At 45.7% G+C, this 24,649-nt stretch overlaps 1 protein-coding gene across 1 annotated transcript in view; it reads right to left on the bottom strand.

Annotated features, from left to right (window-relative positions):
- DNAH14 (dynein axonemal heavy chain 14) overlaps nucleotides 1-24,649 on the bottom strand; it is a 1,270,113-nt gene that overhangs the window by 258,920 nt on the left and 986,544 nt on the right. The window contains exons 65-66 of the mRNA XM_086926153.1: nucleotides 7,879-8,019; nucleotides 7,071-7,286 (exon numbers count right to left, since the gene is read on the bottom strand). Of these exons, the coding sequence (XP_086782279.1) occupies nucleotides 7,071-7,286; nucleotides 7,879-8,019 (357 nt within the window). The remainder of the gene's footprint in view (nucleotides 1-7,070; nucleotides 7,287-7,878; nucleotides 8,020-24,649) is intronic.

Genomic DNA, 24,649 nt, shown 5'->3' with positions numbered 1-24,649 from the left:
AATTAACGACTTCCAAGAGCTGGAAGAGATATTCACAACTGAGAGAATCAAATGCCTTATCAATATCGGCAAGAAGTATGGCTGCGGGGCATCCCAACTCTGGAGCCAATGCCATGGCGCTATGAATCAGGTTAATGTTGTGGCGGGTGGCTCGGTGTGGTATAAAGTCAGATTGGTCTAAGTGGATCAGATCCTGTATACAGGTCTGCAGGCAATTGGCTAGTACCTTACACAATAATTTAGGCTCTACATTAATTAGGGAGATAGGACAGTATGAGCATGGGTCTTCCGGTGGGCAGGCAGGCTTTAAGAAAAGGACAATCTCAGCCTGCCGCCAGTCCTGGGGTAGTATTTGCCGTTCAAGGGCATCTTGCATTGCTTCCAACAAAGGTGGGCCCAGTGTGGACATATATGATCGGAGGAACTCCATGGGAAACCCATTGGGACCGGGGGCCCACTCCGGACGCATAGCAGCCAACACCGCCGTTAAATCATCAACTGTAATGGGAACATCGAGTTGGTCTCTCATCTGATCTGTTAGTCTTGGAGGGAATATCCTGAAGGAACTCTGCAATAAGGGCCTCTGAGAGCTGTTCCTTACGTCTATATAGTGTGGAGAAGTAACATGCAACTTCTGCAACAACCTCCTGTGGAGAGGTATGTAAGACATCATCTGTTCCTCGGATAGTTGAAACAGTGGCCGGGGACCTCTCAGCTTGGCACAGTCTATGTAATATTCTGCTTGATTTGTCCCGCCACTGGTACATTCGGTGTTGTGATGCTAGCCAGATTTCCTTTGCCTTGTCCATGAGATGTTGCTATATCTGCTGTTGTGTAAGGAGTAAATTACGCTGGAGGGAGAGGCTGGGATTATGCATATATTGTGTCTCTAGAGATGTATGCTGGGCCTCCATCTCAGAGTGTTTGGCGGAGTGCTTAAGTTTCTCATTTGCATGGTAGCTAAGGTCCATCCCTCGGATTGTGGATTTTAAGGCTTCCTAAAAATGTTTCTTTGGACGGGGCCAAGGTGGCGTTCATATCCAGATACTCCTGGATGGCCACAGCAAGTGACTCGTGATAGTTAGGGTCCTGAAGGTGCCATGGAGACATTCGCCACCTAAAGGGAGGGTTTTGAAAGTGTAGGAGAAGTTTTACTTTGACCGGAGAATGATCTGACAGCCCCCTGGGGAGATGGGAGACCTGGAAAATCTGTGGATATAGCTACGTGGCGTGAACATATAATCTAGCTGGGACAGAGATCCATGGACCATGGACATATAGATATAGCCTTTCTCGGTGGGGTAATATTCACACCATATGTCTGACTACCCCAGTGTGCCGGTGAGTAGGGACAATTTAGATACAGTTCTGGAAGGGCCCAAACCAGACACACACCTTCTATCAAGTGGCGACTTAATATCATTCCAGTCCCCTCCCAGAAGAGTTATACCGTCCGAAAGTTCACTCCACAGACGGGTGATGTTGTCAACGAAAGTGGTCCCCAGAGGCAGGGCACGTAAATGCTTCCAAAGTTGATGTGCTATCCATAAATTGTACCTGACAGGAGAACATACCGACCCCCAGGATCCACCCAATGTTTTGCATGGATAAAGGGAACATGGCGGTGGATGAGAATAGCTGTCCCTCGCGACCCCCTCGGAAATACAGCATTATAAATCAAATAATGTCCAAACCTGGCCAAGCAGGGAGCATTATTACCCAATAGATGAGTCTCCTGCAGGAGAAGAATGTCAGCTCCATACCACCTGGACTGTCAAAGGATAGCACCCCGTTTGATTTTGTTGAGTAACGCCAGACATTCCAATTTCCCACGGTCAGGTCACCCAATGGGGAAACAGTCGCCTGAGTAGCCTTGTATTGTTTGTAGAAGTATCGTTGGCATCAAGCTTAACAAAAAATGGATTGTGTGTCAGCGCATGTTTAAAAACGAAACATAATGTAACCATGAACCCCAAAAATCCCCCACCCCTCCTCCCTCCTCCCCGATACGGCCAAGAACAAGGAGCATCTTCGCGGTGAAGGGCGCCCTAGATCCCCAACCAGGGAGCCCAGGGTCCCCCCTCCAATGGTTCCCAACCTTCCCCATAAACATCAACATTGGGGTACAAGTGTTCGGGGCTGGTTGGCCATGTTGCCTATTGTCCATGCCTACTTGGTGCAGAATAAGCAGAGCATTTCCAAATGACGGACAGTCAGAGGTATCAAACTATTATATTTTAGCCATTGGAGTATTCAAGATGCCCGCTCAGGGCCAGAAGAGTGACATTTGGATCCAGATCGGTGTCTCCGCTACGATTCTGTCCTTCGAGATCGGTTTTGCTGCAAGCCTCTGGAGGAGTCAGACTATAGTGGCGGCAGGGAGTGAGGCTTCAGGTACGCTTGTTCATCGGTCCAAGCGTGGACAGCTTCAGGAGTGTCAAAAAAATATGACTTAGAGTTATACACAGCACGTAACATAGCAGGATAGAGCAGCATATATGAGATGTTAAGATCTTGCAGTCACAGTTTTGCTGCTGTGAAGGAGTGTTGTTGCTGTTGCACTAGGCGAGTGTAGTCCGGGAATATCATTATCGACCGGGATTCAAAGATCAGTTTGTCCTTGTGTGATCTAGTGATTTGCAACACTGCATCTCTGTCTGCATAGTTAAGTAACTTAGCAATAACTGGCCTTGAGCTTTCCCTTGGGGCGTTTTCTCATTAGCGCCCGGTGGGCTCTCTCAACTACGAAGCACGTGGATAACATATCATCTGGTAGGAGATCTTTGAGCCACAGGGTGAGGAAGCGGTTCATGGAGTTACCCTCGCAACGCTCCGGGAAGCCCACAAAACGAAGGTTGTTGCATCTGGCGCGGCCCTCAGCATCTTTCACCCAGGATGCCAGCTCCTGCGAATTCACTGTCAGTTTATTGACGCGCTGCTGTAAGGTGGTAACCGTTTCTTCAACGGAGGACACCGGTGCCTCTGCTTCAGTAATGCGATCCACTGCTTTTCTCAGATCCTGGCATAGAAATTAGACTTTCAACCCCACTGCACACATTTTGGCATCCAGTGTGTCCCTGGTCTCTGTAATAGGTGCCAAAAGAGCTGTGTTGTATGGTATAGGTCCACTTGTGGATCCTCCTCCTGTTGTCATGGTATACTGGTCTAAGGTGCCATGTTTTGAACTCGCGCCGCAAGCTTGTCCTTCCCCATAGTGGAGCTGCAGATTGGCCGCTCCAAGGATCTTAGGGGTCAACAGCTAGGAGCACGATGAGTCGTGCAGGGTTGTGACAACACAGGACCACTGCACCAGGGGCCCCGCCAAGGGGGAGCACCACAAGCCGGCCCTCACGGAAAATAGCTGCTCCCGAGCCACAAGCCGAACTGGGCCTAGCCCAGCCACTTCCACAGCCCGTAACAGCCAGCCAAGTAGGCCCCCCTAACGGGACCTAACTCGCCAGACCACCTCCCTGTGTGCATCACCACTGCCGCTCCACGTTGAGGTCGATCATCTGGTTCTGGTAGTAGTTCGCTGCACTTTGTGGCATATGGGTCATCAGGGCGCGGTGCGGGGCTGCGACCAACGGTGCAAGGAAGCGCCTCTTGAGGTGATTTGCAGCACCCCGTCTCCAGCAGTACTGTCCAGGCCCAGTAGTGGCGGTCACAAAGGGCCGATGCAGCCCTCGGCAGGTACGGCAAGTTCCCACGGGGAAAAGGGAGGCAGCCGCTAGCACTCTAGTGCCGTGACCAAGGACCAAGGATAGGCCTCAGGGCCTACCAAACACCGATCAGGCCAAGGAGCCACCAAGAGCACTCCGGAGCCCAGGGCACATGTAGCCCAGCACCGCTCTAAATTGGGACAACTGCACCACCTCACCCCACAGGCCGGGCACGACACAACAGCGAGGAGACCCCGGTGCGGAGATATGGAGAGGAGGCCCAGTGAGACCAGTGTACAGCAACACCCCCCCACCCACCCCTCTGGAGGCACAGGGGGCCCCACCACCCGAGCGGAAAGGTGACTCAGGCTGGGAGGCCCCCGCGAATAGGTACGCAGCCGGGGAAAGGAGCAGCCACCACTACAATGGGCTCGCAAGGAGGCCCAGGGAGCGAGCACCGCCAGCCGCCCACACCCGGCCCCCTCCCACACCAACAGCACTCCTCACCTTGGGGCCTGCAGCGCCTCACCATGCAGCGCTTGGCGACACCCCGCCAGGGGCAGGATAGCAGGCCGGCACTGTCAGGTCCAGCCCGCGCCATGTCTCGGGGAGCCTCAAAGCCAAATCACGGCCAGCGGTCAGCAATCTGCTCTGCAGTTCCACACGTGGTGCCCCGGGTTAATTAGCGGTCCCTCTGATGCCCGATGTGATGCCCTGAAGCGGATTTAGGCAGGATTCCATAGGATTATTGGCGTGGATGCGCGGAGCTCACTCCGAAAATTTTCTTTAATCACTGATTTGTAGTGAGTGATTTCCTGCTGATATTTGCTGGTTGCCTGGGTTCGTTACTTTGTTATTTGCCTTATTAACATTACATACACTGATCTGATACACATCTTGGTCACACTCTGTAAAACTGCAATTAAATATATAAATACATTTAATCTTGAAGGCTAGCCAAGAACAAATCCTAATTTTCTAAGGAGCCTAAATCAAACGTTCTCAGAGTGTCCAAGTCTCTTTCAACTCACCTTTCTCCTCTTGTGCTCTAATCTTGCGGCAAACAGTTGCTTTTTGTCTAGTCTATACATCCTTAACATCCACCCCCAAAAAAGTCTAACAGGGAATCTAGGTTTAAAGACAGAAGTTTATATTTAGGAAAGCCAATGGTTTGAATTAAAATCTGAGAGTTGTATAGCTTGATATTTTAATGCACTGTGTTATTAGGAATTACTTTGAAAGCTAAATGGTTTCATTTTAAAACTTTTTATTTTCAAAGAATTGCTTTTTACTTTGAAATGTCACTCTTTTGGCCTTTCAATTTGATTTGAATTTCTGATCTAATTCCTTTACAGATTGTCCCATCGCAATAACCTATAGAGTATAATCTAGGAGCCAACATTTCTTTTGGAAGGATATCTAATCCTGAGCAAGTCTGAGAATACCCTTGTGGGGATTTCATCCCTAAATCAATTCAATTGTACAGAACAGGATAGGGTGCAACTCATTTTCTTCACAGCCATCGATGAGTTTTACATTTTCAGCATGGTTTCTTCAAATCCTGGGTTGTACTATTGAATATCAACACCAACAAGATTGAGATAGAAAAATATCAAGGGCAGCACTTTGAGGGACACAATATCAAAAGGCAAGTACATATAGGGAAGTATAGATTTACTAATTCCATATATATGTACTTTGAAGATATATGTACAAGATGGGTGCATATATGTGGAGTTAGGTATAGAAAATCTACACTTATCCATCAATGTTTTTGTCTCAATATTCTGTCCCACAGATATTGTGGGTTCGATATTCTGGGCACAGACCTTTTCAAGCATCATGGGCAGGCGCGGCAGGCACAGGTAAGAGCAGTGGGGTGGATTGAGCTGGGTGTCAACAGATGAAGCAAGAGATAAAATGAAATACAAAAATAAATAAAACATTTACCTTGCGCTCGCTGCATCGTGGCGTGCGCAAGGTAAGAGGTTTTATCTATTTTTTTATTTAATTTTACCTATCCCGTAGTCTATCGACTCCCGCTCCCCATCCTGCCCACCCCACTACTCTTACCTGTGCCGGCTGCGCTTGAGCATGGGTGTATAAAACAACACTTTCCTCACCTACAAATTTTTAAAACAACCTTAATGATAAGGTATCTTTGTTGAAAATGGCGAACTAAACAGCAACTTTTGTGCAGGAAGATATATATTTCACACATTTATGTGCATCCCACATTGCACTCTGCAATCAATGTCAATGGGGTGCTGTCCCAGAACCAAGGCATAAGCAGAAACAGAAGTTATGCAAATGTCCACTAAGCATCACACACTTCTTGAACTTAATGTTTCCAGGCACAAGTTCCAAAAAATGCAGAGTAATCAGTGACACCTTTCCCCTTGTTAAGGGCTTGCTATGATGATGTAGTTACCGTCAGGTTTCTTTACTTTCATTCATAACAGCTCATTACGCTGAAGAGCTCCAAATGAATATGTGACGTTACAACGCATGCCATTACATCGCATGCCATTGCAACGCCAACCTTTATCCCAACTTTCTGTCGGGGGAGAGCTGGAAGTTGGAATAGATTCATTTTCTATTCCAACTCCAGTGTGTGCAACAGTAGGGAAGGTGTTGGAGTTAAATCCAACACCTTCTACCCACTGCTGCACACCTTTTTCGTTGCAACGGCATGCTATGTAATGGCATGCCTTGTAACAGTTGAGTAGTAAAGGCTGTTTCCCGCTTCAAACACGTAAGGACTCCAAGAGACCTCAACACACAAGATCCAGATAGGAGCTCTCTGACGTGTAACCACAATGTTATGCTGCAAAGGCGCAGTCTTGAATCATCACTATGCCTTCAGACATGTTGCCATTCTTCAGATAACTACTGAATGGTATTTTCCAGATATGTTGCACCAGCAGCTGCATTCCAGCTGATCCCTAGTATGATTTATTGCACCTATATAATATTTGGGGAAAAGCTAGTAAGCTTTCTAACAGATGGACAAAACATGTACCACATACTTTATGATGGCTCTCACCTCATGACGTTGATTCTAGATATGATTACTATATTAATTAAACATATATATCTACGCTTTCTCATGCGATTCAATCCTGCATAGGAGAAAAATTAAAAAACAACAAGAGAGAAAACACAACAGCCCAATAAACAATGATTGATTCACATATCCACAAATGAACCGTAGACGTGATTAAAAAGAGGTCTCAGCTATTTATATATGTTTAATTAATGAAGTTATATATGTTTAATTAATATAGTAATCATATCTAGAATCAACGTCTATGACCACTTTGTCTGTAATACTTGATACCCAGGTCCTTTGACTTTTATTGGGTTACCCCTTATACAATAACGTCTCTCACCTCATGTGCAGGCTCTCACCTCATTTGTTTTTGCCATGACCCTGGTAAGGGAATAGTCTGCTGACACAGGAACAGTTTGGTTGTCACAGAGCTTCAACCAATCAGCCACCAACGCCTGACGGTACCCCGCTGTAAATACCCCTCCGTAGACAATGAAGGCTGCTGATACAAGTATATCTCCCACAATTCCTTTCAACCGCTGGTCCAGTTTTTCAACCGACTCCTTCCACCGTCCCTAGGAGCACAAAATAATTTTCAAAGACAATTTCGTTACTTGCACATCTAAAATATAAATTTATGGGAGCCAACAAAATGTTTGAAGCTAAGTGTTTATTTGACAAACATTGGGACCATCCATCCCATTGCTACATTCTGATAAATATTATGGCTTCTGCTCCTTAGAGTAATACCATTAAGAATTAAAGTAAGGTTAAAGAAAAGAATGAACAGCACAGACTTAGGAAAGAATCCTGAATTGATGTCTGACAGCCGCTGGGTCATGCTCCAAGGCCACCGTTTGAACAAAGTTGTTGATTTATTTGTTGGAGCCTGATCATCTATTTACATTCTAAGTAGTACATCAGCACTTTGACAACTGCTCATTATTTTTGCAACTTTGCCTCACTGGCAACTGGTGAACATTGAAAACAGTGTGGCCTAAATTTTCACTATGACTGTCACATTAGGTTACAGTAGTTTTCTTCCTCTGAAATTGAAGAAAATGTACAAATTCTCATAAGAATTTCACACGAATAGCTTATACCTCTGAAAGACATGTAGTGTGTCCTTTAAACAACATAGAAGAGTGCAATGAATAAAACGCATACCTTTTCATCATCCAAAGCAGTGATCAAAACTGAAGCTCTCTGCAGTCGTTGAGTTGTCAGCTGTTTCCTATGTGCCAGGAGTTCTTTCTGTGCGACACTCTCTGCGTACTGCGCCTCTAAAGACTGCTGGTGTTTTTCAACCTAGAAAAGAATTTGAAATCACAGATCAGTAGTTTCCTGAGAGATGCTAAATAAGTGCCCATGACTGCCATAATGGTTCCTGCAGGGTCACCCCCAAATGTGTTGCCTTCCTCCTTCACTTTTTCTGGCATCGTTTTTGTTGGCTTTAGGATTTGAGCACTTTACTACTACTAACCAGTGCTAAACTGCATGTGCACTCCCCTCTAAACATAGTAATATTTGCTCATAGCCAATTATTTATAAGTCCATAGTAAAGTGCACTACATGTGCACAGGATCTGTAAATTAAATGCTACTATTGAGGCTGCAGATCTGATAGTGCCATCCACTTAAGTAGCCCCTTAACCATGCCTCATTGCAGAGCCTATGTGTGCACTTTACAATGCCATGTCTATCTGGCAAAATAAACCTCTTGCCAGGCCCAAGCCTTCCCTTATTATACATATGTCACCCCTAAGGTAGGCCTGGACAACCCAGAGAGCAGGGTGCAATGTATTTAAAAGTGAAAATCTCTCGAAGTAGTTTTTCAATCAGCAAGGCTTATCTCTCCCGTAGGAAAACATTGGGATTACCTTACTTCATTTTGAAGTTTCCAATTGGGAAGACATAAAATGCCCAAGTCTGGCAACTCTAGTCTTACAATTTAAAATCACAACGGTTGGTGAATTCGGATTTTAAATTGCCATTCTGAAAATGCCACTTTTAGAAAGAGGCGTAGCGGATGGAAGAGTCACCCGTGAGAGCACGTCGCAGAAGAAAAGTAATCGTATTAAAATGCACAAGTTAAGCAACCATGACCATCACCTGAATTTGCAACTGCAAGCCCTGAAAAATTAGTTAAGAAATTTCATAGTGAGCACGGGTGGCTCACGCCTCACTTGGAAAATACCGGGCCAGAGCCTGAAGACTAACGCACTGAATGAGTCTAGTAGATCGCAATCAGCACCCGAATGTGACACCACAAGCTCTTGATAATGAATCATCAATTTTAACAACAAACACAGGCGCTTCATGCCTAACATAGGGGCCTATTAGGATGGCGGACGGACCTGCGTCCGTCCGCCACCCCAGAGGAGGAGGGGCTGTCCGCAGGGGCAACGGTGGTCCCTCCGTGCTAATTAGGATATGACCGCCACCCTGGCGGTCACATCCTGTATTTTTAACATTGAGGCGGGTGCTGCTTGAAGCAGCACACGCCGCAATGTTAAAAAAATGCATGCTTACCTTTGCATGCACGAAGCTGCAGGCACCGCGTGGTGCCTGCCGCTTCGTGCACGCAAAGGCAGGGGGGTACCATAGGTACCCCCCATGTGCACCTCCCACTCCCCCTTCACCCCTGGGGGCCCGCAACAGGCCCCCAAAGACAACACTGTATGCCTTTCCACGGCGGAAATGCTGCAGTGGAAAGGCATAGGACCGCCGCTATCCTAATATGGCTGGCGGTGTCTGATAGACACCGCCAGCCATGTTAGAGCTTTTCCGCCACAGTCGGAAGGCGACCGCGGCAGAAAAGCGGCAGACGGAAAATAGATCCCCCAGCCATCCTAATCTGGCGGGGGGTCTTTTTCCAGTCCGCAGCGGATAATCCGCATCCTCCGGGCCGACGGTAGCTTCCGCCGGCCCGGAGGATGGGGATTATCCGCAATCATAATCGGTCCCTTGGTTCCGACCAACAGTACACACTGATTTGGCAAGGAAAATATAAACTGGGACACGGTCTCGTTTACAAGGTTCACAGCCAGAAGCACAAAGGTTGCGCTGAACAGGCACACGGGCAGGCAATATTTTTCGACCCCCCTCAAATAAACAGATGACACCGTGGTTCAGGCCTGATGATAATTCTCAAAGTTTATTTGGGATTGGAAATGCGCCAGCATTTCCTTTTTTTGTCCTTGAGGGATCCTAATTAAAAGTAGACTCTGGAGAGGGTTTTGTAGACACAGATACATCCCCGTAGAGACTTATTTGACTCCTTCCCCCAGTGATAGCTTCTCTCTAAAAAGGAGCCAAGTACAGGGCATTGTGAGAGAACATAATGTTTGATCATTGTAAACTTGTGTAATTGTTTTTAATGACATGAATGTACTTTTTCACATTATTGTTTCTATCTACTTTATCACAAGTATTCTTTATTTGTGTTTTTGTAACCATACTGGTAAATTAAATGTGTATCTTTTGAATGACTTATTGAAAATTTAAAAGGTTGAATAACATATTTTTAATAAGGCAAAGTGACTAAGCAGGACACAGTGACTAATTGCATTGCTCCTCAGTCTGCTGAAATAAATAGCAGCCTCAGAAATTGGTGGCCTGGTCCCCCTTTTTTCCTTAAACTGTTAGAAAGTTGGCATTTTCTTACTTTAGCCATTTGGCCCCTGATGCCTGTTTCTTACCATATGTCTAGGGTGGGTGAGAGCTGGGTGTTATGTATTCCCCCTATACAGCCACACACAACAGAAGCCTAGGTGTGACTTAATGGGCCATCCTGGCAGGATGTTAGGGAGAAGCTTGACCAGGCTCAATTACAACTGAATAGACTGTGCCCTGTCTCCACACATAGGGCTGCATAACGTCCCCCCATAATGAGTCTGGAGCCAGGGCAGGTACTCTGTGCACTTCAAAGGCATGTCTTTGAAGTCTCCCCCACTTAAAAGGCACTAATGGGTATGAGTACTGGACTTCTGACACCACCACTTCTGTACACCTCTGGAGCTGTGGATACAATGCCAGAAAGAAGGACTACTGTGCTGCAGAAAAGATTGCCACTCTGAAGAGGCCTGGCTGTGCTTCCTGCTGCCTTCTTGCCTGGAGAGGACAGACTGGGCGTGGAACCCATCTTGAACCCAGGACCCCAAAGTGGCTCAAAGGGCTAGTCTACTGGCCTCCTGATCTGAGCCTCAGGGACATAATAAGCTCCTGACAGTCCTGGGCATGCCTTCAATGATCTTCTGACCCCCTCCCCCCAAAAGAGGCACCTCTCAAAAGCCTATGAAATTGCTTTTTTGGCTCTTTACATCAAGCTTTTGGGTTGTTCTCCAATAGGCCCATTTGCTCCAGAACTGTGATGCTCTCACAAATGATTAGTGCGAGTTGCCAAATGTTTGGTTACCATTTGATGAAAATGTATTACTATGTGCAGGAGCAACAGAGATATTCAAGCCATAAAAATCACATATCAGCGAAAACATCATCCTCATTAAAAATGCCAATATGAAGATACAAAGGTAAAACCAACTTAGACAAATAGACAACCAATGTAGCTCAAGCTACTGAGGCATAATCAAAAACAACCTTTAAGTCTTTTCTGAAGCAAGGAATCTTTGTGATTCTTAATAGGTCTGAAAACTTATTTTACGAGAAAAAAAATTCCAATTCATAAAATGAGTTTTGTATATTACAAAAATGAATGCTGTGGTTGCAAACCCAGTAATTTTGTGAACCGCAGGGTTTGCTTTTCCAAAGTTCTTTAGTTCATCTGACTCCTAAAATATCCTGGGTGCACGCAACAGCAAACTGTGGAAGTACAACCAGACGATTGGTCAGGCAATCTATATCCCTCTACCTCTCAAATCAACTGAATTGCTCAATATTACACTGCAAGATGGATTTACATGCGATCCCAGTAAACATAAGCATAGAGAAGTGTGAGACTACCTTCACAGCAATCTTAAGAGAGCCACAGACTGCTGGCAACCTGAAGCATTGCTGAAAATCATCTTCTAAAATACCTCCCTTTTTGGACAAGCCACCTGATAAGTCTGAAATAACTAGCTTTTTGGACAAGTCACCTGATCCCTGAACAACAACAGCCCAAGTCTTGGGTCTAAGAAAGTAAAATCTACACTAAGACCCACACTAAAGGTTACTATGAGAGTCAAACAAGCTAAAAAGCTTACTTCATAAAACAAATAAACTTACCAGTAACTAACCCAGCTGCAAAACATATCTCCTCTAGAGCCAAATGCTGCAAGGACAAATTGACATTAAAATCCACAATGATTAAAATCAAGCCTCTATAAAAAAAAAATACACCTTACTTTGTATGCTGCTCTTGATGCTTTACTGAACTGGCCACGTTTAGAACGCCTGAAGTTGGGGGGACCATCTGGGATCACACTCAAAATATTACAAGTGCCCAGAATTCTAGCAGAGCCATGCTGTTTAGTGCATGAAAAAAATCCTTTTCTGACTCATGTATATATTACATCCATAAACATGGAATCCTGCCATAAGCGAGTCCATTTGATGAAGCTATCCTTAGGCCCAGTTGTGGGTAACACCAGATTAATCTACCCTAACTCAAAAAAACTTGAAAAGTGGTAACACTACAGCTTGACAAAAAAATGGATGACTGTCAGTGAGGGTTCAGGCCTTTGAAGGACACCAAATCCGTCCTGCCCAACCTCACTGATGAGATTTTCCTCTTCCTTAATGAAGGCAAGAAAACAGGCATTAGTACTGTGACATCTCTGTATTCTATGCCACAGTGGATGACCACATACTGCTTGTAAGGTTAAGTGTGTGTCTACGGCCGTCCTAGAGTGCATTCAACTCACTCTTTGATTAGAAGGGTCAACCATAGCACTGACAAGCAGAGTGCATCAAAGGGCAGTGTTAGGGTTGCTGCAGTTAAACAGCTACATATATTCCTTAAACAACAAGTTAATTACCTTTGTTAATGCTCTTTTTGGTGGATACTCTAACTGAAGATTCCTCACATTTAGAATACTCTCAGGTGCCAGTGACAGCATTGCTTTCACATGCAGGTAGCTGGTACCCCGCAAGTCAGCGTTGACTTCATTCTGCCCCGGAAGTGATGATGGACCCAGTGATAATGGACCCACACATTATCATCACCTCTGCTCGTTGACGTCAGTTTCTTTCTTGACTCTGTCTGCACACTGGGACATGGACCTCAACAACAATCATAAGTACCATTGTTCATATCTCTAATTTGGGACCTTTTTAGATGGAATAAAGAGACCATTCGATAGAAGGGAGAGGGGGGAGGAGGGATGTGAGGAATCTGCGGTTAGATAGAGTATACACCAGAAGCAGCATTACCGAAGATATGTAAGTTGTTCTTCCGGTCTAACCACAGATTCCTCTCCTTTAGGATAGATATCAAAGCAGTACCTCCCAAGAAGGTGGGTCAGTGAAATGGCTCACATTAAAAATTCCTACTGTACCGAAGGGGCAAAATGCCCTTTCCAATGTACCTGGTTGTGAAGGAAGTAGTGCTGTGAGAACATGTGTACCAATACCCAAATCTCAGCCTGACAGATATCAAGAGCAGGCATGCCGAATGTCTACACAGGGATAACAGCCTTGGCCCTGGTGGAATGGGTACTCAGTCCCTCTGAAGGTTACTTCTTGGTAAATGAATAGCACATTTAAATGCAGAGTACTATCCACTTTAACAAAGTCTTTTTCTGCATGGCTTTGCCTTTCTTTGCCTCATAGAACCACAGAAAGAGCTAATCGTCCACTCAATGGTCTTTGGTGTGATTGATGTAAAAGCTCAAGGCTCTCTAGGGGGACAGCCAAAATAATCTCTCCTACTCTTTTGAGGGGTGCGGTGGAGCAATGGACATTGGGAGAGTAATGTATTGCCCAAACTGAAAAGGAGTCACACCTTGGGCAAAAGGCTACCTTGGTCTTCAACACCACTATATCTGGCAGGAAGGTCGTGTAATGCGGATAAACTTGGAGAGATTGGAGTTCCCTTGTGTAACCAACAGAAGTTGAAGTGACCAGGAAACATACGTGTCAGAACTTTTGTAAACATCATCACAAAAGGTGATTTTAGCAAGGATGGTTAGTCCGGCAAAAGCAGAAATGGCCAACAAATAAATCTTAATAATGCCCACTGCCAGTCCTTGCTGGTGCACAGATGAAACAAACAACATAACATCCAACCGTTTGACCTGTGACTGGTCCGTACTGCGGGTGTGACACCAGGCCACAAATTTGTCCCTCACCCGAGGTAGACATACTTTATAGAGAAGCCTGGCAGTATGGATGACATCCACAACTTCAGGAGGGAGATCAAATGCAGTAAACAAATGCCACTCAGTCTCCACTCACAGAGGTTCAGGATCCTGCTGAAGTGATAGCTTGATTGGACACCTCACTCTCATTGCTCAATCCAAAGCCCCTATGATAACTTTGGACCAGTCGTTCCTGATCTTCTGCGGAAGTTGTGGCATTAGAGGCAGAGGCGGAAAGCCAGTCAGAAATCCTGTGCTCCACGCTATCTGGAATGCATCTCCGAGAGATAGCCCTCTTGAAAACTCCAGCATGCAAAGGTTTTGTCACTGCACATTTTTGGTAGTGGCAAAAAGATCTCACCAGGGCTATTCCCATTGATGGAAAATGTCATGGGCCACCTAAGTGTGTAACTGCTATTTGTGGTTCACCAGGTACCCACCGCTGAGTTTCTCAGCTCACAGTTTTAAAGATATCACCAGGTGGTTTACCCACCAGAGACATGCCCTTTTGCTCCAGCCAGCTCTGAAGATGAAATGCCTCTTGGCACAGGGCCCATGACCCTACCCCGCCCTGCTTGTTTCAGTGCCACATGGTGGTAATTTTGCCCATGCAAACCTGAGTCTGTCTCCCTTTGATTGACAGTAGGGAGCCATTCTGTGTCTGCCGAATGGCCTGCAAATCCAACATATTGATGTGGAGACTGGTCACCACTGGAAACTAGAGTTGTCTGATCTTCATCTCTTCCAGATGAGCAACCGTCTCAGAAGTGACATATACATCAGTACAGTCAGCTCTCTGTGGAGCAGGGAGAGGGGTCTGCTGCTGGCCAAACTGCATGTCTTTTGCAGCCTTCTCTGAAATAAGGATGGAATTCAACACATTTTCCCGGTGCTGGGCCCACAGAGACCTCAGATTGCACTGTAGACCCTACATATGCTACCTGGCATGGTTGATGAGCAGGATGCCAAAAGGCCCAGAAGCCACAGAGCCACTCTCACCAAGACCCAGGACTGAGAATGAAACATCGGGATCATAACCAATCCTGGACTCATAGTGAAGGGAAGGCCTGAAACTGCACTATATCCAGGATCGCTCCAATGAAAAGGAGCCTCTTCAAAGGCGTCAGGTGTGACTTTGGCATGTTGATAGTAAACCCCAATGATGTTAGTAGGTTTGCTCTCATCTGGAGGTGTTCTAGGATTGGCTGTGGTTTGCCTGCCTTCAACAGTCAGTCGTTGAGGTACAAGGTATGAGTATGTTGAAATCCCCAATCTTCAAATGTATGCTGCGACCACTGCCATCACTTTTGTGAGCACCTGAGGAGCATGGCGAGGCGAAGCGAAGCATGGCAAATTGAAAATGCTCCTGGCTCACCTTAAACAAAAATTAGAGTTGGTGGGACTGCAGGCCAAGTAAATTAAATTTGGTATCCTGCAGGTCCAAAACCACCATCCACTCACCTGTATCAAGGGCAGACAGGACCTGAACAAGTTTAAGCATCCTGAATTTGTCCCTCCGAAACAAAGCATTCGGCGGGTGGAGATCTGAAATAGGACAGTACAAGAAAATAGAGGGAGTAACAGCAAGCCCCTTATGTCCGGGTCCAGGACGCTCTTTATGACTGCTTTGGTCAAAATTACCTTCACTTCTTGAAGTATAAATTACCAACATCGCAGGTATGGTGGACACAGAGGCTTATGATGGAGAAAAAAGCAGTAGCCATTAGTTCACGACACTGCTACATCTGGACAGAATGAAACAGGACTGCTTATGTTAAGACTGGTAATTATCATAGTGGCATTATAACATACTGATAAAAAATATTCAACAGGAATTTGTAAATGAACAAATGCACAGAACTGGAGCTGAGCTTCAGCTAGGGTTAGTATAGTTGAACAGTAACTTGGATTAGAGCATCACTATTAAAAGACTGGTGGAAATCTGCACCACCATTGCTGAGTGGCAGGAGGGACAAGACCCCACCAAGCACATAGGAGCAGTGGCATCAGTCAAGTCTGAATAAACATGCCAAAATGTCCCTCTGTGGGAAATTACTGCAGCAAGCTTTCATAGGGGAGTCAACAGGCAGAAACAGCTCCTAGTTTGGGCAGCAGCTAATCAAGCAGCAGTCTACCTCAATGGGAGCCTTTCCGAATAAAGTGAAAGACCAATGAAGGTCCTTTCATGCATTCAGGCTCTGCCCTCCTTCACAAACAGAAACAATAAAAAGGCTGCGTAGTTCCATTGGAACCATCAGGGATATACTGTGGGCTAAACAAAGTTGTAATGGACCTCCCATCCAGTTAATTTCTAAAGGGAATCACCCAACCTAATGGCTGACTAGGGATGACCAAAATCCCGTTTCTGCATATTTGCATATATATTAATGTGTAGGAATTTGGCTTATTACCTGAGGGGGTGAAACCCCTACTTTTAGTGCAAAATAACACCTAAAAGATCAAAGCACCAACAGCGGGTATTTGGTTGTTCGAGACCGGGGCAAAGTCAAAAGTTATGGCTGACCATGATGGATCATGGGTTGACTACAGAATGGGGACTGGACCCGGTGTTGGTCTACCATAGACTTAGAATTCTTTTTGAAGAAAAGTCCCTGAGAAGGAAAAAGTTTAGCAGGGCAAGGCAGCAGGCAGGGAACAAGGAGGAGCCACCGAAAGAAGTGGTGAAGATTTCTACTTTCGGTCTTAGTCACTGTTTTGGAAATCGAAAATCTCTAGCGGTACGAAGCATCAGGCTGTGGCCGACAAGGGGTCCACGAGACCAGATAAATTCTCTGAGAGGTCCCACTAAACAGGATTGCTACAGGAGAGAACATAGCAAGAGATGCTGCAAGGTCAAGCCAACAAGCGATGCACCTTGGTCGAATCAGCTAACATGCTGTCCCTGGTGTTCTGTCGGCTCTTAGGCTATTTCTTGGTGAAAACATTTCTAAGCCCAAGGTTTTTGGAGAGGTTTCACCAATTCCAAGAGTCAAGTACATGGGGGCACCACTTGGGGGGTGAACACTCACTCCAGCAGAGGCCATGTGCAGGGTTCAAGGCCCCAGTAACTTGTTATGTCCCTGTAGCCTACACAGGCCAGTCAACCAGCCCTTGGAGTCACTTCTGGTGGGTTGTATGTCATTACATTGCGTGGTGTACCATGCTAGGCTGTACTTCGCTACTTATACCATGCATACTGTTAGTCCAGAATTGAATTCTCTGCAATGCAAAATGCCTTGTCCATGCTAACTACTAGAACGCAAACATCTACCACACATTGTATTTTGTAGTAAAAGTAAGGTTCAGTGATTTTTTTTGTTGAAATATTTTATTAACCTTTTCGTAAATACAAAAACGTATTGCAGTAAAATACATGTAATTTGACTTCATTGCATGCATTATGCACCATTGGACATTGATATCCTTGCATTGGGTAGACATGTATCCTGTATTTTATACTATATTTTCGGTAAACGATTTCCACGTATAACTGGGATGTAGAACTGGGACAGTGTTCATGGGACCTAGGGCATATGTATCGACGGGGTATCAGGGCTGGTACAAATCTTGCTTGTTGGCATGACAAAGTGCAGCTGGGGTGGGGGGTTGTCCAGCCGTTATGGCCTATCTCAGTGTCCTGTGTGGTTCGTGGTGGCATAGTTGAGCATCTTTACGTATTTGCTATGGCATGAGAACCGGTGTGTGTGCTGCCGGTCAGGGCTTGTAATTGCGAGTCTACTGGGGCGTGTAGGGAGCTGTCCGGGTTGTCATGTGTTGGTGGCTATTTGAATTGATACAACAATAGGGTCCACTCCATGGAGATGGGGTGTTTGCGTATCCCTTTTACTTCCTGCTCCCTGAGTGTTTCCGCTGCCGCCCATTTGTGTACTGCTCCCACCCATGCCGCAATCGGGGGGCCCGTAGGGGATCGCCAGTACATAACTATACCTCTTTTAGCCAGCAATATTGCCAGTGAGACAAAGCAGATTGACACTTTGTGCTGCTTCTGTCTCCGAAAGATTCCTAGCAGTGTAATAATCATAAGTGAGGTGCGATGTCGCCCGTCTGTGTGGTGTGATTACCCTGTTGCGTGGAGGTCCATGAGGGGAATGGATAATACTGAATGGGGCGGTGAACAGATAACTGGGGTTGGGGAACAGTCCCAATACCAAGGACCTATAGCTGGGGACGATACGTCTAAACCGAGTCTCACAGAACAGGAGAGTTTAAGAATATTACATGGGGGTGGCAGTACATGTCTGCGGGGCGGGTCTCTGAACGAGCTTTTGCAGGATCAGTGTTCGTTGTCTGGACTGTGTGTAATCAGGCAGGTGTTGCGTGCGCAGTATGGATAAGTTTTGGCTGCGCAGGCCGTCAAGAGACTGCCAGCCGGGCCGCCTTATTCCAAGAGAATACCAGTTTGTCCATCAAATTATTATATCAGCTGTCTGGGGAGTAACCAGGGGTGGTGTGATTGAGTCTACCCTAGAACGCTTTCCGTCGCTGTCATCCTCTCCTTCCGAAGAAAAGAGGTCCGGGGCTTGGTCTGTGTCTTCTGCAGGTGGGGAGGCCTGTAGTACAGTCACTGCCCGCAGAGCCTGTCATCGCTCCTGCATAGTTTGCTCTAGGTCCGGGGATTCCAGGGTATGGGTCCCAGCTGCTGTGTCCTTACCGTGCGTCGCTGTTTCGAGTTTCGTCTCCTGGGCCGTGACGCCCTAAATCTCGGACCTCGTGTGGTCTCTGCCCTGGACTGTTGTGCGCAGTGATGATCCACCCAATCAGGTGCCTCTTCGGCGTTTGCAAAGAAGATGGCAGAGCCGTCATGAATAACTTTGAGTTGGGCTGGGAATAGCAGGGAATATTGTATTTTGTCTGTCCGTAGTCGTCGTTTTACTTCTAGGAACAATGATCATTGCTGCTGCACTTGCGTAGTCAGGGAAGATCATTATCTGTTTATTTTCTACATGGAGGGGGCCCGATTGTCTGGCTGCCCTAAGCACCATGTTGTGGTCTTGAAAGTGCAGAAATTTCACCAACATCCTTCGGGAGGGGGGCTCCTGTGAGCGCGTTCAATGGAGAAGAAGGCACCCACGCCGGATTTGCACCTTCGATTCCCTCTGGGAGTCCCAGCACGCTGATGTTACAGCGCCTCGAGCACCCTTCCAAATCATCCACATGCTCCTCCATGGTGGTCAGGCGGCCCAAGACGGTTTGAAGTGTTGTCTGATGTGCATTGACAAAGGGTTGCAGGTCAGCCATGATCTTCTCTCCATCTTTCACTTTGTCGGCCAGTTTTCGAAGGTCGTACCGGATGAGGCTTATGTCTGTCGTGTCATGTTCTGCGTGGCTTTTGGCTTCCCCAGCGCGCTGTCTGGGATGGCTCCTCGCGTGTTTGGTTTTGCCGGTGTCTGGGGAGCGTTTGGCAGATCCTCCGTTTATCAGGTGCCCCGGTGCTGTGAACGTTGCCCGGGGAGGGGTTCCATGCATATACTGTGGCTGTTCTGGTTGCGGGGTAGGGCGCCTCCCCGGGGATGCAGTCCTCAGGCCGAGCGCCAATGCGGGTGTAGTGTGGATCTCTAAGCCTCTATATTAGGGTCAGGCATTGTCTGTCCTGGGTGCGTTCAGCTAGCACATGTAGCGGGGGGGGTCGCGCATCGAGCACCAAGCGACTCGGGGGGTCTGCCGCTCACCTCCTCTTGGCCGCTGTGGCGCGTCCACAATGGGCTCAGACTCTTTTCCCCACTCACGCCAGCCACTGTGTTCATGGGGCACCATTTTGGGGTCAGGCGGCCCTGGCGGAGAGCAGTTCTCTGGCTTGCGGTAGGTTCGGGGGTGGAAACCGTCCCACCGTCTCTGGACCACTGATGTCAGGGCAGTTACTCCCGGCACCACCCGACTGTACACTGAACACAAACCGTCCTCCGGATCAAGTCCATAGCGACATGAATGGTGGGCCCCCTCCGGTCGCTGTCTCAGTTTCCGACACCTTTCCTGATTTTTTAATGATTGCTGACGGCAACAGTGGTTGAGCTGTCCCTTATTTGCTTCTGCGTCCCCGTCCCCCGTCCCGTGGGCCACGCCCCTGGAGCGCACCCCTCGGCACAAGCCCCGCCTTACGGGAGTTGAAGTTAGGTGCGGGGGCGCCATCTTGCCGCTGAGTGTCGGGGTTGTTAAAGTTATGGTTTGCTCCGTAGATCTACTCGATTTCTGATTTAGCTGTTCACCGCTTGATGCTTCTCATGATCCGACACCGGGATGTCAGGTTTGGCAGCCAGATTCGACGCAGTGAAGCAGGCGATATGCTAGCCCGATCGTGGAGCCTCAGCAGAACACGTTTGCCATCGCAGCCTGCTTGGCCACGACCCAAGTAAGGTTCAGTGATATATTAAAAATCGTAAATAAAACATTTCTGGAACATATTTTAATTTAAAAATTGGTTGTATGGCGAGTACATTTATAAAGTTGGCTCCCATTTTGTGTGCATTCCAAAGCAACACACTCAGGGGATCGGACATGCTATGATGGACTGGCGTTTTATTCACAGACTAACAGTGCCACCTTCTGTTAAAGTAAGTATTTTAAAGAAATCATTTCTAAATAAGTGTGAATCCTATTTTAGTAAATTAGAAAATATTTTGGTTTTATAAAAATGAAATCTATCATTTCCAGGTTCTGTTTACTCTGTTAATTTTATATTGTTATTAAGTAAATACTCAAGTATTTTTTTAGAAAACATACCCGAGTATTAACATACTTACCTACCTTCAAAATCCCGTCCTGCTTTTTAAAAAAATGTTGACAGGCATCATGCAGAACTATTAATTTAGTATGAAACTAATTCACAGTTTTTGTATATGAAATCTGAATATTAACATGCTTACCCACCCATAGCCCCTAAACCTACTGCACCCCGTCCGGAAAGTATACTTCTTAATCTGTTAATTATAAATTATTAAATGAATACTCAGTTATTTATTTATGTTTTAAAATTCCCGAGTATTAATACACTTACCCACTCACTACCCCATATCCTCTGCACCCCGTCGGGGTATTTAAAAAAATTAATTAATAGGCATCATGCAGAACTATTTATTTAGTTGGTATTTGGTATCAAATTAATACTAAGTTCTTTTGTTTAAATACCTGAATATTAACATATTTACCCACCCATAGCCCCTAAATCTCCTGCACCCTGTCCTGAAAGTATACTGCTTAATCTTTTCATTGAATTAATATTCAGGATTTTTTTAAACAAACATGAGTATTAACATACATACAGATCTACTGCCCCTATACCTTAAGCATCCAGTCCTGTTTTTTTTAACATACATCATACAGGACTATTTATTTGGTATCACATTCATACTCAGGTTCTTTTTTTAAAATACCTGAATATGAATATGTTTACCCCCTTAACCCCTAAACCTCCTGTTCCCCATCCTGAAAGTATGCTAATTAATCTGTTAATTATAAATTGTTATTAAATGAATACCCACATTTTTTTTAAATACCTGAATATCAACATACTCACCCACACATAGCCCCTAAACCTTCTGCATCTCAAATTGTAAATATACTGTATAATCTACACTCCTGCTGCTACTATTCGCAATCAGGTCATATCAGAGTCTATTCAAACTATTCCACATAACCCCCACAGAGATCCCAGACACAACTCCAATGACCTAAACACTGCAAGCCTCTTGCAAGTTCCTATTACGCAGACTACTTTCAAAGACTACAAAGCACACCTGAAATGCTTGTTACTCAACTGTAGATCAGCTGCCACTGACCTAGCTGAACTCATCCTTGATCAGGAACGTGACCTACTTATACTCACAGAAACCTGGCTTAACGACTCCCCAAGTCCTTTCCTTGACATCCTAGTCCCCCCTAGACACAACATCATCAGACTTGATCGAATTAAGAGAACTGGTGGTGGTATTGCCTGTATCTACCATAACAGCCTCTCAGCAAAGCAGTCCCCCTCTACTACTCTCTCATCCTGTGAATATCTGTGCATAGACATCATCAGCAAACACAGACACTTATGCAACCTGCACATCTTTTACCATCCCTCTGGGAGACAACCTCCCTCTGGTCGAACAAACTATGGAAACCATCTCGTCCAACTTAGGTCTCCACTGCCCCCAGATCTTCTTGGGCGACTTTAACCTACACATGTCATGACCCAAATGATCAGGCGGTGAATAGTCTCAAAACTTCATAGCCGACCTCAACATGACTCAATTATGTGACAGCCCGACGCACAACTTAGGCTCAACCCTCGATTTAATCATCTCTAATCCCAACGCCATTCAACTTGAATCTATTGTCCCTTGTCACTGGTCGGATCATCATTATATCACCTTCCGAATCTTAGAAAGAAGGAACACCAAAAGAGTCCAACCATTGAAACAAAAACACTGGAAAAGATTGTGGCAAAATTCAAACCTAACTGAGCTCATATCACGTTGCAATCTGTCCCTACCTCCTCCTGCAGGCATGTCCGACATCCACGAACTCACTGATCATTACAACAACTCCATGTTGACAGCTTTGAATGGAATTTCCCCCCTTCAACTAAAAAGAAAGTCCAACAAAGGCACCAAACCATGGTTCATTGAAAGCCTTAACTCTGGCAGACGCAGCCTGAGACTAGCGGAACGTTCTTGGAGATCCTCTCAATCTACTGATCTCCTGATGATTTTAAGGCTGAGAAGGAGTGCCTAAAACAAACACATGAGAATGGCGAAAGCATCCTTCTTCAAAAGCTAACTTGACAAAGCCAAAGATCGCCCCAAAAGGCTGTTTGATCTGATTAAGCTACAATCAAATAACACACCGAACCTACCTCCACTCTCCTCCTGCCCACAGCCAAACTGTGAGGACTTTGCCGATTTCTTCCTTGATAAGTCTAGCAAGAATCTGAACTGAGGTCTCCTCTGACCGATCTTGCCCTCTCTCCAAACTCCTCATTACCTTCACATCGTCTTAGTGTTCCTTGTCTCTCCCCTAAAAATAATGCCTCTTGGAGTAATTTCTCACTCTTCAACAACACTTCCATCTTCAACATTCTCTTGACCCTTAAACCGTCCAATCATTTCAATGATACACTTCCCCCAAATTTCTTTAAAGAAATGATAAAGTCACTAGTCCCACTCTGGACCAAGATTATCAATGCCTCACTTCTCCAAGGTGTGATTCCAGACTGCTTGAAGTCGGGTCTATTCTCAAAAAACCTACGGCTGACCCTGAAGAGTTTAATCATTTCCGACCAATCACTAACATTCCTACTCTAGCAAAACACCTTAAGAAATGTGTTCATGAACAACTTTGTAATCACATTGAGGAATTCCAGCTCCTTGATCAATTCCAAATGGGCTTCCGTCACGGCCACACCTCCGAAACAGCCATCACTCATATAGTGGACAACACTCACACAATGCTTGACTAGAACCAAGCCTACCTATTAATACTTCTTGACCTCTCTTCTGCCTTCAATACTGTCAAACATGACAATTTACTGAATCTCTTGGAACGTAGGATGGGGCTCTCAGGCTCAGTACTAAAATGGTTTGACTCTTTTCTCAACAATCGATCATTCTCAGGTATTGCCCTGAGAATTTGGAACTCCCTACCACTGGAAACTAGACTGATTCCATCAACATTTTCCTTCAAAAAGGAAGTGAAAGCCTTACTTATGAGCACTTCATGGAGTTAGTAGCTTCTATCTTTCCGGACTACTCTAGTGGCTCCTCTGAGCACATTGCTGAAGTTAGAAGTCTCTGAACTTCCAGTCGGATCGGGAGGCTCCTCTGAGCTCAAGGCTTGCTCCTCCTCATATAGACTCTTAATGACTCTGCTTGCTTTATGCTACTCGCATGTCTTTTTTTCTTCCTTTCACACACCTCTACTTGCTTTTGCTGGACAATTATTTGGTCCTATTACCTGCCTCTATGTACCTGTTGTTATTTGTATATATGTCTGCTTTTTCTCCCACAATTGTCTACCTTGTGTGTACCGCAACCCGTCTGTAAAGCACTCTGATACCCTCTAGAGTCATGTTCACGCTATACAAAACATTTAAAATAAATAAATAAACAAATCTGTTTATTATACCTTCTGCATTCCGTCCTGTTTTAACGATTATTTTTGTTTCACCCACCCATATAGTGGAACACTGTCACCTAGTGGTCAAGATGCGTGGTAAAGTATTATGATGTTAAGACTAGCGTGGAAACAGTATAATAGAAGTATAAAATGTGTGGTGAATGTAATCCTAAGTAAAAACTTCAGAGTAAAGGCTGTTTCCCCTTCTAGTGGTCCCAGGATCAAGGAGCTGGTCCAGTTCTCTTTCTGAAGTCTCTCATAGGTCCAGGAGTGTACCTGTTTCTAGAACCCTGGGTCAAGAGCCTGCTGCTCCCGGGATTCTGGTACAAATCACATCCTGGGATGAGGTGCTAAGTCCCCTCCCCTAGGATGGGCAGGGTCCATAAAGGGTACGCTTCAAAGGCCTGCCGCCTTTGTGAGCAACCCCAGCCATTTGCTGCTCCCAGCAACTGGCCCCAACAGTTCTGACCCCCACATTGGGTGGGAGAATTGGCAGGAAAACCATGTTAGGAAGAGAGGTGTGTCCAC

This window comes from Lissotriton vulgaris, chromosome 6 (assembly GCF_964263255.1).
Source record: "Lissotriton vulgaris chromosome 6, aLisVul1.2, whole genome shotgun sequence".
Classification (NCBI taxonomy): Eukaryota; Metazoa; Chordata; class Amphibia; order Caudata; family Salamandridae; genus Lissotriton; species Lissotriton vulgaris.
Note: the sequence above shows the minus strand (reverse complement) of the source record. Positions and strands in the feature narration are given on the sequence as shown.